Source organism: Cephus cinctus, unplaced genomic scaffold, assembly GCF_000341935.2.
Source record: "Cephus cinctus unplaced genomic scaffold, Ccin1 Ccin1_scaffold0422, whole genome shotgun sequence".
NCBI lineage: Eukaryota > Metazoa > Arthropoda > Insecta > Hymenoptera > Cephidae > Cephus > Cephus cinctus.
Genome location: NW_014333105.1, coordinates 317,663 through 333,975, shown reverse-complemented (window position 1 = coordinate 333,975; position 16,313 = coordinate 317,663). Strand labels below are relative to the sequence as shown.

At 40.5% G+C, this 16,313-nt stretch overlaps 2 protein-coding genes across 8 annotated transcripts; one reads left to right on the top strand and one right to left on the bottom strand.

The window, feature by feature from the left end:
- Positions 1 to 10: 10 nt before the first annotated feature.
- On the bottom strand, positions 11 to 1,334 carry LOC112494336. Its single transcript, XM_025084985.1, has 3 exons — positions 705 to 1,334; positions 373 to 619; positions 11 to 238 (listed from the first exon to the last, which is right to left on the bottom strand). Exons 1-3 carry the CDS (start codon positions 1,206 to 1,208, stop codon positions 33 to 35), a joined length of 957 nt encoding a protein of 318 aa, XP_024940753.1. The 5' UTR covers positions 1,209 to 1,334; the 3' UTR covers positions 11 to 32.
- Positions 1,335 to 4,527: 3,193 nt separating this feature from the next.
- LOC107267615 (cholecystokinin receptor type A-like) lies at positions 4,528 to 14,048 on the top strand. Of its 7 annotated transcripts, none has more exons than XM_025084953.1 (10): positions 4,528 to 5,041; positions 6,536 to 6,965; positions 10,078 to 10,192; positions 11,183 to 11,380; positions 11,910 to 12,098; positions 12,321 to 12,598; positions 12,668 to 12,928; positions 12,991 to 13,235; positions 13,705 to 13,838; positions 13,916 to 13,988. In XM_025084953.1, exons 2-10 carry the CDS (start codon positions 6,555 to 6,557, stop codon positions 13,945 to 13,947), a joined length of 1,863 nt encoding a protein of 620 aa, XP_024940721.1. In that variant the 5' UTR covers positions 4,528 to 5,041; positions 6,536 to 6,554; the 3' UTR covers positions 13,948 to 13,988. The 7 variants fall into 7 exon arrangements, with proteins under 7 accessions (XP_024940721.1, XP_024940722.1, XP_024940724.1 ...); XM_025084954.1 differs by having other exon boundaries at positions 4,529 to 5,041; positions 6,588 to 6,965; positions 13,913 to 14,048; XM_015739552.2 differs by having other exon boundaries at positions 4,530 to 5,041; positions 13,913 to 14,048.
- The last annotated feature ends 2,265 nt before the right edge of the window (positions 14,049 to 16,313 follow it).

Below are 16,313 nucleotides of genomic sequence, written 5' to 3'. Positions count from 1 at the left end.
TGCAATTTAATCAAATCTTGACCAGTGAATCTTCAATTCGTGTCACGCTCAGAATGCTCGGGGTTAGTTGTTCGACCGGAACAGCTTTTCTTAGATCCGCCCAGGGTGAGATTTCCCATTATCCTCGAGGCGAGTGCTGACTTGCGTGATAAATAATTTTCTTTGGACAGACCCTTGTTTTCATCCATGTTTGTGTTATCTTCCGGCATCCCATGATGTCCACGTGTCTTACCACGACCTGAACGACAAAGGAAGTCACATAATATTTGCTAGAAATGCTCTTTCATTAACTATTAAAGGATCAATGAATGATTAGTTCGGTTTCCTTCTTCGCCCTTTTCTTTATCGGAAATTCCCAAGAGCTTTACTTGCCTCGTAGTTGACTGAGTACTTTGGCAAAGATACCGGTCGAGTGAGCCTGTGGATCCGACGAAGATACAGTAGCAGTGGCTGGGTTATTCTTTTTATAAAAAATTCCAGTCAAAGATCCCGCCCTGTGATCCGAAAAGAGCTTTCTCGGCGCCCCATCTTTATCGACAAGCTTCAGCATCCTGCCAAGGGAGTTTGCTCTCTCCTTCATAGAGATTTGATCTTTATATAAATCAGACGGGGCACGTTCCTTATGAAAATAAACTATGTGAATTATATTTGATCTGGATAAAGTACATTGACTGGTATATATTTGAATGGCAGTAACAGCTTACCGACATTCCTTGCCTTGGGTCACAGCAATCTTTTTCCTTTCCGGATTTTCGCATCATCATCATCTTTCCCATTCTGCCCAACGTGAGACTCCTAACTTTCTTAGCATCTGCTTCTTTCCCAAAGCCCTTCATTTCGCTCCAAGGTGGTCTTGTAACCGGTGTAAGGCCTTTACGGCTTACCAAGTCCCGTTTCTCTTCCTCTTGATAAGCTCTGGTGGTCTTACAGTTATGATATTCGGAACTGTTTGGATCTTCTGGATTTCCTAGCGACACGGTAATCTGCTCCTGGCTTTTCTCGGATATACGCTCCGTGCTATTTTCCACCCCGTCATCCTGCACTGAACTCTCGAATTGAAGGTTTACAGAATTTTGACAGGGCTGGAGATCCTCTTCGCCGTATGTATTATTTCTCGTGTAACATTCCTCTATCATGTCTCCTGTGCACTGTCCGATCCTTGCTTTAGGAAACTCGAACGTACCCTTTTCCGAGACCTGTAGATTCATGGAGAAAGAAAGACTATAGTGTGATAAGAGAGATTTAACATGGACCAGGGACTGCTGTCTTTTCGTTCGGAGCACACAAAGACGTGAAGTTCGATCTTATCTGATAAAAATAATAACAAAACAGTTTCGGTGTCCTCCTGTTATTTTTATTTCCAATAAAAATAAATGAATGACGTACCATTCTATTCGTTTGAATTGATTGTCAAAATATAATTATCAATTAGAAGAGTTCTCCTCCTTTTCAATTCTTTCCTTCGTTTGGAACGGGTGAAATTTATTAAAGGAACATTATTTGTTTCACTTCAGAAACGAAGCTTGTTACACGGTGTTCCGTATATTGAGACGTTTTCTTAGAAATTCACTCAACATCATCCATGATTTTTTACTTGACTTTGGTAATACACGTAATTTTGTATTACGAGGAAATAAATTCTTTATGGAATTTTACATTTATTTCTGCTTTTTTACTTTCATATACTTCCCATATTTTCCGAGAACAATATATTTATATCACAGTAAACAGAACCTTTATCGTCGGGACACGCGTGTATGGTCCTTCCACTTTGTCCTGTGCCTACTTCCGTATCACAAGGAAGTCAAAAGAGAGCAAAAAAAAACAAAATTCAGTCGTACACAAAAAAACGTGGAATTTGAACAGATTTTCATCTCGATAAGTCTCGTTAACCTATCCTTGAAATTACAAAAAGTCTTCTGTCAAAATTCAAAAAGCCTCAAAGTGCTTCACCAGAGAAAAAGTTTGGGAAACCCTGGTCTCTATAGCTCATACTCCATAAGTAGCCCATAATCGATAATATTCAATATCCGTAGTATTAGCAGAATCAAATTTTCGGTTTACGATTGGCTTCAACGCTCTGGGGGCTTTTATTATTCAGAACTGGAGTTTTGGAATTAACCTCGGTACCGTCTGATCCATTTAATGATACTCGACATTGTATTAAGATATCGCACGAGCCTGTGATCAATTCCACCCCTTAGGCCCAATCCCACCCCCTAGGCCCAAATCCATATGGCGAATCACGTGCGACAGTTTGAAAAGCAGCAGTCGTAAGTCTGAAATCCAATAAAACTGTACGTCGGCAGGGCTGTCCTTAAAATATTCTGTCGAGCTTGATAGCGTATACATATAGGTAGGTAGTATTTTCTCGTTAAATCATTCTGTACTTACTAAAATTCCAAGTGTACCCGATGGAGATTTAACGGTTGGGTTCGGTACTTCTGGTTTCGATTTTATTTCAACCGAAAGATTTGCACTGCGGTTGATCCGTGTCTGCGGAAATTCTTCTATTTCTGTTATCAGTTTCTCATCTTCTTGCCCTTCTGAACTTTTAATCTCGAATAATCGAATAAGAGTGGCCAATATCCTTCAATAACGTGAGATCAATACGAGGAGCTTTTAACGCTAGATGGACAACGGTAATACCTAAGACCTTATCAATACATCAGATACCATATGACGTTTGCTGGTTATTGTTTATTTGGGTGCCACCATCATTCAACAAGTTTTCCAACACTGCCAAGAATAAAGTTAATCATCAATCATCGAAAGACTAATACGAAAAATGAATATATTCATATAATTATCTATTCTCTTTCACTTATCCACCCCACAGCGATCGGATTAGTCAATGAACTTAAGCGGCAGAAGGTCAAAGTAACATTGCGTCTATTTACGATAATGGCCCACTTTGACAAATTTTACTTGGCCAACTTTTCTCCGTGAAATCCCCAATACCTGTAACATAAAGAACGACATTAATTCTTAGGTTACCGCCTCGTCGATATTGCCTGGCAAAAATAAACGTGGAATAATTTAGTCGATACAATGTTTGACTTATTTTATGAAACTTGTCAAAAGTAAGACGTGGCTTGCCGAGGAGTTTCATGACTAAACCACCCAGGCAAAAAACACGCAAAAAAACCTGCGACAAGACGCCTTACTGAAAAAAAATCCTACGACAAAGCGCCAGGTAATAAAATGCTTGAGCCAAAAAAAGCTGGAGCGAAATCCTTCCAGCCAATAGAACACAACATATCGTTCATAGCAGATTATCATTTATTGATAGAACGAACACGAAGTACACTTTGGAATTAGACGCACAGGCAATCGAGTAGACTGAACTGACATCAGAAATATAACGATAGATGATACATCCGTCGAAGGGAATGCGGGAACGACGACAACAAAACCAATGTACCTTATCAGGGGTAAGTCCCGCGAGTGAGGACGATTCGGGGATTCTATTTATCTAATCTGATCCTGTGAAAACAGTACAGTTCTAACTTATTCCAACCGTTTCTAAGCTCATCGCAGCAATGTTATCGCGCGAGGACGATTTTATTTGTCTAGACCAATCGCGTCAGGATTACTGTTTCTGTCGGAGGAGTACAGTTCGAGAATAATTCGTAAGCAGGGGGTAAGACGAAAGGCGATTTGGGCACTGAAGTATATCGTCGACGGGCAATCAAGTGCCGGGCATTTGGTCGTCAGGTATACTAGTTCGAGAAATTTCGTCGCTAGGCATTTTGTCTGGGTGATTTAATCGAGATACCGACAAATACACAAAGAAAGCCAAGGAACGAGGGAATGAGATTGGGAGTGGCAGTAATAAGGGTTAGAACAGATATTGTTAACAAGGGTAGGAATGTAAGGCGTTGATGGGTCCGATTGTGTTGATCATATTTAAAACAAAGCCTTTCTTATTATATTAAAACATTTTTGTCTTAGATCCTAACGAAAGTGAAATAACGAAATTTTCTCTCCTCGTTCTTCAATTATTTGATAAATTTGCCGAATATATTTTTTAGAAAAATCCATGACGATATTCAAGGCAATGACCATATACAGGCTTATCCTGGGCTCCGTATCTAGGAGGAGTCTTCGTATACGGGCTATTCTCTAATCGGGTACCTTCGTCCTTCGGTTAAGCTGATATTAACACGAAATTTCAAATGATTCTGCAAGTCACTGATAAGAAGTTATAGTTGATTGTTAACAGAGAACCGAGTTAATTGTTCGAATAGAAAACTGTCGCGCGGATAAATATCCTAAAGTGCTTATAATACCATATCAAGAGCATCTTGCCCGTAGGCGCGGGCAATCTGATTAGGGAATAGCGCATCTAATACATTTGGAGGCTCCTGCTAAATTCGGAGTCTAGGATAATTCACCTGGTATATATGTATATACATATACTGCCTCTGTGCTTATCCGTTCATTCGTTACTTCATGATCGAGTCAATTGGTTTGTTTGAATATTTTTGTTGGCCAGGTACAGTAACGCTGGAATGATTGGGCACCGCCAACCATCTCTCTCTGCCCAGAGAAATTGGAGAAAGGGGCCGGAGACACGTTAACAGACCTGAGGGAGTCAGTCTACGTGCAAAGAGCGTCGCGCGCGTTTCGATTCGCATCGGATCTCTCGGAGGGCTCTCTGTTGTCTTTAGATAATCGTGTTTTCATGAGATTCTCGATATTTTAAATTGTAGGATAAAAATAATGCCGAGTTGGCGAAGTTTCGAGGTTACTGAAAGTCGTGGAATCGACTCGAGAGTAATAATTTGTGTGTGAAAGAATAAAAATCCGAAAGATACAACCTTCGATCCGCGTACGGGAAAGTGCGTGGCTTAACGCTAAAAGTATTCATCTTGTACATATATTCCGCGTATGATCTATTGTTTTGTCTCCTCCTTGTCAATTTCATACTGTTTCTCTAATCTTCTGCATGTATTCCTTGTCGCTCCTCTTTATTGCTTTTTATTCGTTCATCAAGTCTCAGCTCTCATGATTCGTCGTTTCCAGCCGACACTCATCTGTAAGTAAACTTATTATGTGTGAAAAGTTTTTGACAGTCGCTTTGTGGTATGTGATATTTATTCGGCACGATATGAAAGGTAAAGCCGGGACGATCGAATGGAATATTGAAAGTAACTAGTGGAAGGTACAATATTGAAAAATGAGGCAAGCGAGGGTGTGATTGACGTATCCTGAAATTGATAGATTGTCATCTTGGTAACTGAGACTGAAAAATTTGGAGGTGTAACGTTTTTTTTTTATTTTTTTTTTTTTTAGAAACAATTTATCATATACGCGAAATTCACGTAGACTGGGTTAATCATATTTAAAGTGTTCAATAAAAGAGGATGTTCTTTTATTAAAATTCTGTCTTTCGCTTTTACCTGTACCCATTCTTTTTTAATATCTGTTACTTTGATATTCCTAAGGCACTGTAACGAGAATTCATTTTCGTCAGTCGGGATATTTGGAAAAGTATAACAAGCGGCTGATGTGTTCCGGGTTCGAATCCCGACTCAGCCGCCCCACATTTTTTCCGGATCATCCCTTGAAAATAATCCATCCTCCGTGTTACAGTACATATTGCTATAACACATATGATTATATAGCAGACTGTTTCGCAGATAAACTTCCAAAGCTTCGATCGATAGGCAGATAGAGACAGGGTAAAAATAGATATTAAAAATTTTTGTTTCAATTCCAAAGATAATACTAATCAAAAGTGAACACAAGCGAACGTGATTATTCCGAGACAAAAAGTAATCCGACAGTCGCAATATGAATGCAAATAAAACGTCACACGTACAGCGGAGTAATAAAATTGGTGAGATTTGAAATAAAAATCAATGTCGTTCGATCAGTTCTATTTCTATACGTTTTATCTACTTGATTCCTACTTTCTAGCGATCAACGTGAAATACGGTTTTATTTTTTATTCATATAATAAAAAACGACTACTTCGATGTCTCATGAGACCCCACATTCTTTTTCAGACAGCTTCTATTCCTATTCCATTCAGTCTATGAAGGGTATCCCACCCGCTAAAAAAGGTTTCTCTATATATTTCTCTTTCTTACGCATTGAAATTCACACGACTCCATCTCTCTTGTACTCATGGGCGTTATGTCAAATATAGAAAAATTCAAGATCTAAGCTGTCCCAGCTCGATCAAGCGTGCCTGCTTGATATGATATACCTAACCAGACGATTTGTCGCGCTCAGCGCGTGAATTAAAATTGAAGAATTCATGTAGAAAATATGTCGAAAAGAAATCACGGAAAAAAAAGGTCTTTTGCACACCGAAGAACACTGCCATCCAATATAATTGGAAATCGAATTTGGCGCTGGGGCTATTCCCTGTAATTTCTCAAGACGCAGAGAAAACATTAGGAACGTCAGGTTTACGCAGAATTATTAAAGCGCTACAAGAATAATTCCGGAACCCTGTCTAACCTTTGAAATCCCTTCCTTGAAATCAGATCTAAGCTAACTCATCTTCATTTTCCACAAGTAGATCGGAAGGTCTACGGATAATGACTGGGTCAGGTAAATCGATCCTCATTCAGATTACGACGCTCGGTGAGCCCGAGGGACGTTCAAGGGACGAAGAATCGTTTATACGAATTATGACGAAACACGTGTCCACGTATTACAACAGCAGCGAATCAGACCCGGATGATGTTATTGAGGAAGCAGACGGAAGAATCAGGACGACGACAAAATATCCGGAACTTTTAAGCGTGACGTCCAGCATCACTTCGACGATAGCTTCCTTCAATGGCACCGTCACGACAGCATCCGGTGGAAATATTCTGGAAGGTCTCATCGTACCCCTCTACGCCACGATATTTCTTTTGGCGGTCGTCGGCAATTGTCTCGTCCTCGTCACCCTGGCGAGAAACAAGCGAATGAGGACTGTGACCAACGTCTACTTGCTGAATCTGGTCAGTAGCAGTTTATTTGGAAATAATTATTTTTTTATCTGGCAATACCTTGTTTATCTTTTTTTTCCTTGGACGAGGGGACTTTGGAAAATCATAAATGTACCAGTCAAGCCTGATATTATTATACGGAGATAACACTGTCGAACATGACGGATTGGTCGTAGGGAAGAGAAATACGAAAGAGTGAAAATATGCTTTGGCTCAGGTTGATTCTGCCGGAAAGAAGGGCGCGGTGAATAAGGGGATGTACTAAGGACATCAAGATAAAAGATAATCGAGGTTCTGCACTCGTAATGAATATTATGGAATTTTCAGGAAATTCATACAATTTGGAAAACAAGCGTTCAGCGAGTAAGAAAAGTTTATTGAATCAAGGGTATCCTAGTGACATGCATGATACGAGTATAGAACTTTTGAAGTATATCTGATTATACAGATTCTGTGCGAGTTGGGATAAGGGCAAAGGGCGAGGGGGGCGGAATAGAAAAGAGAGAAAGAGAAGCACGTGGGCTTCTGCCCTGGGGCAAATGGAGTCCTTTATGGACAGTGAATCGGGAAACGTGATACGACAAGGATGATCGGGGTGTGTTGTAAATATAAAATTTCATACGTGATTACAAGATGGAAAAGGTAAGGAATAGATGCGATATGTGGTATGGTGGGTGGGGGACGTGAAAAAAAGGAGGAAAAGTACTGAACGTAAGAGTACTTAAAAAATGTATATATAAACTAGAGGAGGGCAAAGTCGATTTGAAGAACAAGAGAGAGAAAGTGGGAGAGTGGAAGTGAGAGAGAAATTCAATCTTTCTGCCGTATGGGCATTCCAGTGAACCCCGAGGATATTTTAGGGAAACTGAAACGAGCAGCCGTATATTGTGCCCAGTGGATAAAATAACTATAGGTATGAGGAAAGTTTTAATAGTTGAAGGCGAGGCGAATAAGGGATTTTATTAGGCGTCTGGGTTTTTTAATTTAAAAGTAATAAACACTGATAACCAATGGGTTCCACTGAATATAATTGGCAGGAAAGAGAAAGAGGTTATATGGGAAAAAGAGCCTTTCACCTTTTAAGAATTCTTTACAATTTTGCTTCGGAGAAAATTTTCAGCTGCGATGCCATATCCTGTGGGGATGTTGCTGTTATTACATGCTCATGATATGAAAGCCTTGAAATATTTTTTTTTAAAGATTATTCGATGCGTAAAGTAAAATTAAATGGGTAATTCTGGGTAAATCGAACATGTTCAATAGCTGGTGTCGATTCGCATTTAATAAACTCCGAAAATTGTATAGTTTACAAGATAAATATATAAAAGACTGAAAATCCAAGATTTTTCTAGGTCTGCTTTGACACTTCGAGTATTCTTATGGGCAGCTAATTGTGTACATATATATGTATTTCGTGTAGCTCTGTATCATATAAAAAGAAAATGTCTAAAGTTTCGGGACGTCATCAAGGTAACCTTCCTGGTAAGTCAATAATACTCTGCTGAAAGCGTCAAGTGGATTTGGCAGCCGTAGGGAAGCAAAGGCAGCCCATGTCAAAATCGCTGGTATTTCCAGCCCTTGGATTTTCTTCCCCTTTGTACTCTCACGAAACGACCACAATTATCTAATATTTTTGTGCGCCCGGCTTTTACGAGCAATCGGGCTCTTTACGACTTTCCACGCTATTTTGTTACTGATGCGATACTGCGATATTGCGTTTCTTCTTATGAGTGATACTATAATCCCAATCGTTCCACCGGACGATATACGTGTATATCTAGACCGACTGAAATGGGTGAAAAATCAAACGTTTCGACACTTTTGTAACGATATTAACTTTAAAGCCCATTATATTCGCGTATAGCAATAAGGCAGGATTGTAAAATTTAGTAAAATCGACAAACGTATTTTTGATTTATACCAGAGCCAGAGGGAAAACAATCAAAGTGCGAATTCTGCATTTTTTTTGGACAAAGGTACCGTTTTGATTGATTATGCAAACTCGACGTATGCCCTTATGGGAAATTGTGGGCGGCGTTATATGTCAATCACAAATTTCAATACCCAGAACCCTTGTAATTTGGTTTCGTGCAAGCTGACAAGATTTCGTCCCTAAAATTATATTTTATGTGATATTTTATTGACGTAGGATTAAACGTCTTCGTGAGCTATCTAGGAGTAGTGAATTGCATGGGTTTAGAAATGACGTAAGTGGCAAGTGAAGAAAAAGCCATAGCATAGCGAGTAATTATTAAATTGGCTGACTGGAAGCTTTTTAGTAAAAAAATCATGGAAAAAAAATATATCCTTCCGAAAACTCCTTTCCGCAAGTTTTTAGCACATTAAGAGTGTAATAAACGAATCAGGCTCAAAAGAATTGTGAAAAGTAAGTTTACTGATTGAATAATTGGAAGATTCAATTATCTGCTTCCCGTTTCTTTCGCTTTTCTTTTTAGAAAGTGACATTATTCTCTCGTGGATCTGGTACACAGGTATACGAGCCGATCGAAGAAAGCAATTTACGAAACTTAGGTCACGAAAAATCAAATTAATTTGAAAAAGAAGTGAAAAAGACCAGGGGTCCAATAGGTCCAATACCTTGATATATCGATGAAAATGAAAAAAAATTCTATTCAAGTGTAAGTAATTTCATGTCATCTCGAGAATAATTGCGAGAAAATGTATTTCTTAAACAATGTGTGGACGGAGATTCTATATTTCCTTAAATCGTGCGAATACAAAATCTTTTTGAGTGCTGGATTGCATAATATGTCAATCGATGCATTACCCCAGGCAATGATTAAGAAACGGAAACCCTGGTGGGTTTATATTCTCAAAATAGCTAAATCGAATAACATTTATGCCCGTGTGTAAAGCAAAAGTATAAGAAAGATCTGGGAAAGACTATGAAAAAAATTTCTGATATATTTTCCAGACTTTTCCCACACTTCAGGTTTTAATATTTTATCGAGAATTCGTGATGCAATGGAAAGTAATGAAATATCATCGTCTTCAGTTGTTGTTCTGCTACACTGAACTTATCATTCTTCATTATTTTTTAGGGTATTATATGTATGCCTTTCTTCCAGCGTACTTATTGTTAGTCAAATCTGATATGTTTCAGGCAGTGTCAGACCTTCTCCTTGGAGTTTTTTGCATGCCCTTCACGCTCCTTGGACAGATGCTCAAAAATTTTGTCTTTGGGACTACAATGTGCAAACTCATACCTTACTTTCAAGGTAAGAGTAATCCGTTCATTTGCATGGTCTAATCGATTGTCAGAAACGCACTGTAGTAACATCGTTGCATTTCTTGTCAAATTCTAAAAAATACGTGTATTTTCATTTTTTATTTCATATATTAAACGTTTAAACGGAGCGTAGATGACGTCGCGAGCCAGCCCGCAAGACCTGCTTGCACTAGGCCAATAACATTAAGAGTATCGTCGTTGTGTCCCTGTTTATCTGCATGTAATTGAGTAAGATACAAGAGACGATACTCTTAGTGTTATCGGCCTAGTGTAAGCAGGCCTTGTGGGCTGACTCGCGACGTCATCTACCGCTCCGTTTGAACGCGTTCTGATTGGTCGCATTACTGCAACTTCAACCTTGATTATCTCGAAATTTTGATACATGAAATAAAAAATCAAAATACACGTATTCCTTAGAATTTGACAAGGAATGCAACGGTATTACTACAGTGCGTTTCATAAGGAACACCCTGTATATATACATGTCTATGTATACTCTCATGTCCAGTGCAAACCGACATTTACAACTTTCTCTGCGCCTGAGAAATAGATGGGCTTTCAGGCAAAAAGTACCTCCATCGTAAGCGATGAGATATTAAAAAAAAAGAAACTAATGCTAACGAATTTTACACTCATAATAACTACTTTACGCGTCCGACATTTGTTACATAGCTGTTCAAGGGGTCTTTAAAACCCATAATGTATTGCTATCATTTAGCTAGGGTTGCAAGAACCACAATCACCTTCTTTAGGCTTTATTACCCTATACGAATCCGCCAAGCATGGCCATCTGACCTATGAGATTGTTTTTCTTTTAATTTTTACATAAAAATACGGTTTAGTTAGAAGATGGCTCTGCTTACTTATTTATAATCATTAATCAGTCCAATCAAGGGCTTCAGAAGATACTCCCTAAAGACTCTTGAACATTGCGCCAAGCTGTGCTGATAAGGATAGCAATTCCATTTCCTGTTTCCAGCCGTTTCAGTTTCCGTCGGCGTATGGACCCTCGTGGCAATTTCCCTCGAGCGATACTTCGCCATTTGTCGACCGCTCAAATCGAGACGCTGGCAGACGCAATTCCATGCTTATAAAATGATAGCCGTTGTTTGGGCAGGAAGTCTTACATGGAACGCACCGATTTTGGCGGTTTCTCGACTGAAAGCTATTAGAGGAGGTGAGTGTTATCGCTTGCTTGCCAAATCGAGCCGCCACGCTTCTTGTCTGTCATTGTCCATTATGTGTTCCATATATGACAGTCCCAATCCTCAAAATTGAATCCAACGCCAGCTCATTGTCATCCGTTAAGGAGAATCACAGAGGGAATTAGATTAATTTAATAAATCTCGATATGACAAGCGGGAGTTCCATAAATTTCTCGTGGATATTCATTCGAACCTGAAAGGAGCAAATTAATGAACATTAAGTTTGTTACTGAGAGCGATACGCGTCTTAAAGAAAAATATATTTCAAATTGTAGTTGCCGTTCAACCCTCTAAACATTCCCGTCAACCTACTAATTGAACAATTTGTCAAAGGGGGTGTGTCGGGCCGAATGAAATTTTCGATATAACGGGCACTGTTAGGATTCTTAGGGTACACGAATTTACATTGTTAATCGAAGGACGTACAAGGAGCGACGAGACTTCGATCCTCCCCGGGTACAGCGGTTCTTCGCTCTTTCAGTCGGTCCGACGGAATTTCAGGCCGGCACAAGTGCAGAGAAGAATGGCCGAGTATTGGATCAGAAAGGGCATACAATCTTTTTCTCGACGGGATGCTGTTGCTTATTCCTCTGGTGATAATGAGCCTCGCGTACTCGTTGATCGTGACGAAGCTCTGGCGGGGTTTGCGACGTGAGATAAAGCACAGTTCGACGTGTCAGCAACAGCAGCGTGAGTTTCTAAAAAAAAAAAAAAAAATACGTATACAGAGATTATTGGTGTAATTAATGTTTGGCGAACCTTTAACGTATATTATAAATAAATCAGTCTCTCCATATTTCTTCTGGTACTTGCCTCTTTTTCTCTCTCGTTTCATCTCATGAGATACATTCATAATTCAAAAATATCCCATTACGTCGTATGTTATTCCGCTCCTCTGGGATAATCCTGCAGTAGAGAGAACAGCATCTTCTAGCGCTGGCAACGGCAACTTGCTATGCTCACGTAACGATCCAGGCATCGCGGAAGGCAACGTTGATATTCCGGCCGTCACCACGCCTCTCAGGCACCACAGGCTGGTCCCATCAAGGAGAGATACAGGAGGTTACCTTCATGGTACAGTCACTCCTCAGGGAATAGCCAGCAGTCCGAAGAGCCTGAAAAAAAGACGTTCCATGAAAACAGCAAGACCTGGAGCGGAAGCAGTGAAGCTGTGGCTAATCAAGGGAATGGTGAGTTTTTATAATATTGAGCTAATCTTCGTGGCATTACCTTAACTGAAATTGAGCCAATAATTCAAGGTGAGTCTTCCACGACCCGGAGGTACATCTTCCAGAGTTCTTTCCCGTAGGAGTATAACTCCTGGAATAACTTTACGGACGTCACCTTCCGGCTGCGCGAACGAGGCTCAGGTTCAGACTGATCAAAGCCCTAGAGAGAGACTTCCGGAAGACCTGACCAGTAATTCAATATGCGAGGAGACCCAGGATACGACTTATACCTTCAGCAGACATGCCATACGCAGCAATTACATGGATAAGAGTATTGAGGCAAAGAAAAAGGTAGATATTCGATATTGCTGCCGTTGCTGGAAAAGCTCCGACCTCTCGTTTCCGTCCGCCAGGTCATCAGGATGCTCTTCGTTGTTGTCCTGGAGTTCTTTGTCTGCTGGGCTCCTCTTCATGTCGTCAATACTTGGTACCTCTTCGCACCGGATCTTGTCTACTCTCTGGTGGGAAGCACAGGGATCAGTCTGGTCCAGCTTCTAGCTTACGTTTCAAGTTGCTGCAACCCAATTACTTATTGCTTCATGAACCGGAAGTTCCGACAAGCATTTCTCAGCTTGTTTGATTGTTATCGGTGCTGGAGGTAAGTGCTGCTAGTTTATAGCCAACGTTTCTCGCACATTATCATAATCCAAATGTAGGCACTTTCCATTCTTGACGTCGATCAGCAGTGCGTTACGTGCATCTAAACACATAATAACGCTATCAGTAGCAACAATTAAAGCTACACTTGCAACATTGTTGCCTGCAATGAACGTTTCCTCGTTAACAGGCAAAATAAGTTACAATAAATTATAAAGAAATGTAAAAGCGTTCGCGATGGTTATTATCTTGTTTCTAGTTTTAATGTGACAGCAATTTCTTATTTCAGACAGTCAGGTAATATGATCTGCATTACAATATGGTAGGAAAGCATTAAGATGGTAGTCACGCGATCATTAGGCCATAATGCCTCTTTTTTTATTACCTTGTAAGTTAATTATATCGTAATATCGACACTCAATAGCGATTACTGCCGACTATAAGGACACGACTGTAACTTTTAATTCCAGCGCGTATTGCGATTGTGCGGAGGATGAGGTATCCGTGGCAGCGATGCGCAATGGTGTCCAGGCCGGAAACAGTGACCTCAGCGGAAACGATTCGACCATTTATTTGGGAAGGGCGTCCCTCATGGCCAGATCCGGTACTCTACCAGAAAACAGCGTCTCTTTGTATAACTAGTAAGGTTTCCTATTTTGATACTGTCTCATGTTTCAGAAGTAGTCCTTCTCGAAGCAGAGGATCGTGTTTAGCAGCGGCTGCGGAACAACCGGGCTACCTGGAGGACCAAACGGGGTCGGCGTCGGCGTAGGTCCAGGGTTAACGAACGGTGTATTTGGTCTTATGCCTGGTTGTTCATCCGGAATCACCAGCTCCATAAGTTTCGGACGTCTCCCAACCACTTCATCTGGCGCCGGCGTCGATCTGGAACCGGAAGAGAACATCCTCCTGAGGATCTCATGGCGACCTCCACCTTACCATCAAATGGCTGCACTCGGTTATTCTCAATCAGCCCTGCAACTTCATTCCACGGGCTCGACCTGCACGGATGACATGAGATTTTTATATGACTGACGCAGGGAGACTAGGCGTCGAACGCCTATCTTCTACTTCGAGTCGTTTGTTTGATAAGATGGTAATTTGTCTCTACTTACTGTGAAATATCAGTGAAGATATAAAACGGGATGCTGGATTTAAGGAATTCATGAAATTTCTTCCGGTCTCCTCGTTTTTTACATTTTAAAGCTTCGATGTACGATTGCCCATTGCTGTGTCCTATAAAGAGGTATGTGTATATATAGAAATTTTGTCGAGTATTACTTACCCTTATTCTCTTCAAACTAAAAGCTTCTCTTATTACAGTAAAGTCTCGTTACTTAATACGTTGAAATACAAGCTGAAAGAAATATCATCCACGTACTCGTAACAGTGGCGGCGGTTTCCGTTTTTTCGCGCCCGTGATCAGTGACGATGCTCATGTTTTTTCACCCACGGCTTCCCGCAAGCTAGGAGAATGAAAGTTGTGAGAGAGTCCACTGTGTTAACTTTTTTGGACCGGGACAGTCGAACGGGACACGAGATGCGACGCTGTCCTACGCGGAGTCAAGAATTTCCGGAAAATACTTTATTGGAAGAGTCATGATCTTTCGTGGTAAAGAAGTTAACCCTGTATCGCAGAAAGATAGATGAGTGATAAATGACTTTGGAACTTTTGAAAGATTAATTAATTTTCACTCCTGAGGAGATCGAGTCTGCGACAAAGACTACTGAGCTTGTACTTTTGAAACCCTCGCAGGGGGTCTCGATTAGGATTGTCCTTCTGAAGGGGATGAATATTTTGGATGTATGATGACTTACATGTATTAACCACTTAATCGCTTGCGTGCTATTACGTCAAAGTGCGCGCATGTCGGTTTGGTCCACGACCCACTCGAAGTGCTTTGCATACATGTCAGTCTAGTGATTAACTTAGCGTTTGATAAGCGCGAACCCACAGTGCAAAAGTCAGCGGACTGCCTACAAAACGATGGCAGACCTCAGATAGCTGAAGATCTGGGGACGTGATATCCGGTTAAGTGGTTAACGTAACTTCCGCACCGTTTCGAGGCTATTACAAAGAAATGACGTTGATAAAGGGATTATGAGATTAATAATTTCCCAAGTCCGCATCGTTATGTTAATTTCAAAAAATTATTCAGTGGCTTTTGACAATCCGGATTACATTAAAAAATCGAAGGAAAAAGAAAACTTGATAAAATCTGCCATTCCAGAAACTGAAATTTTATGTCCATCTAATACCACGCCCTAGTCATGTTTGACAGACAGTTTTCAAAAACTGCCGACGGTAGATCGGTACACTAATCTTCCTCCACCGCAATTCTGGCAGAAGAAGAAATAACGGGGATGACCACGGTGATGACGTCAGCAACGATACTGATACAAATTGCGCATGAGGAATATAAACAAAATCAGAGTAAACCCTTTCGTCTGATCGATCACCATTCGGTAGGAGAGAAAATTTGACAGAGACCATTCGGGTCGCAGTTTACGAGCGAACCCTTGGCTACTAAGTCCCAAAGGGATAAATTGCTGTTTTACGATTCTATACTAGTGAACTGACGAACCGTAAGCTCATCTCTCTTTATCTCAACGTGGCATCCCTATGAATCAGCCAGTAGTCTGGTCTTCGAAACATCCCTCTTTACGAGCTGTCAGAGTTTTACTCACCGTCTAGGGACCAACGTCAATAGGGTTGAGAGCATTGCTCAAATGTGCGAAGCTTTATATATATACATATATATATATTGTTACGTCCGCGTGGAAAATCGGATCCTACGTACGTGGTCTATGTCGGACTATGGGAAGACTAAACAGTGGGTCTGGTTTTCATCACATAGCGACCCAAAGATATGGTTATTTAATATATAGGTTTTAGGTCTACTGACAATGAGTAGAGCCTAACGGAAATGTTTATAGAAAGCATATTTAGTTTGACTGTTATTGACGTTGTTTATGCGATGCATATGCGGACTCTCCTAACTTTATGACTCAATGACCCTTCCTGGAAAACCCCACTAAAAACTCCTTATTCATTTACAAAGAAGTCATCCTCATCCAA

Bases quoted from the DNA above. Each gene is read 5' to 3' on its own strand.
- LOC112494336 (XM_025084985.1), bottom strand. From the start codon at position 1,208: ATGAATCTACAGGTCTCGGAAAAGGGTACGTTCGAGTTTCCTAAAGCA. The intron at 620-704 runs GTAAGCTGTTAC...TATTTTCATAAG, and splicing joins ACCCAAGGCAAGGAATGTCG to GAACGTGCCCCGTCTGATTT. The intron at 239-372 runs GCAAGTAAAGCT...TTTGTCGTTCAG, and splicing joins AGTACTCAGTCAACTACGAG to GTCGTGGTAAGACACGTGGA.
- LOC107267615 (XM_015739552.2), top strand. From the start codon at position 6,555: ATGACTGGGTCAGGTAAATCGATCCTCATTCAGATTACGACGCTCGGT. The intron at 11,381-11,909 runs GTGAGTGTTATC...ACGGAATTTCAG, and splicing joins ACTGAAAGCTATTAGAGGAG to GCCGGCACAAGTGCAGAGAA. The intron at 12,099-12,320 runs GTGAGTTTCTAA...ATAATCCTGCAG, and splicing joins GACGTGTCAGCAACAGCAGC to TAGAGAGAACAGCATCTTCT.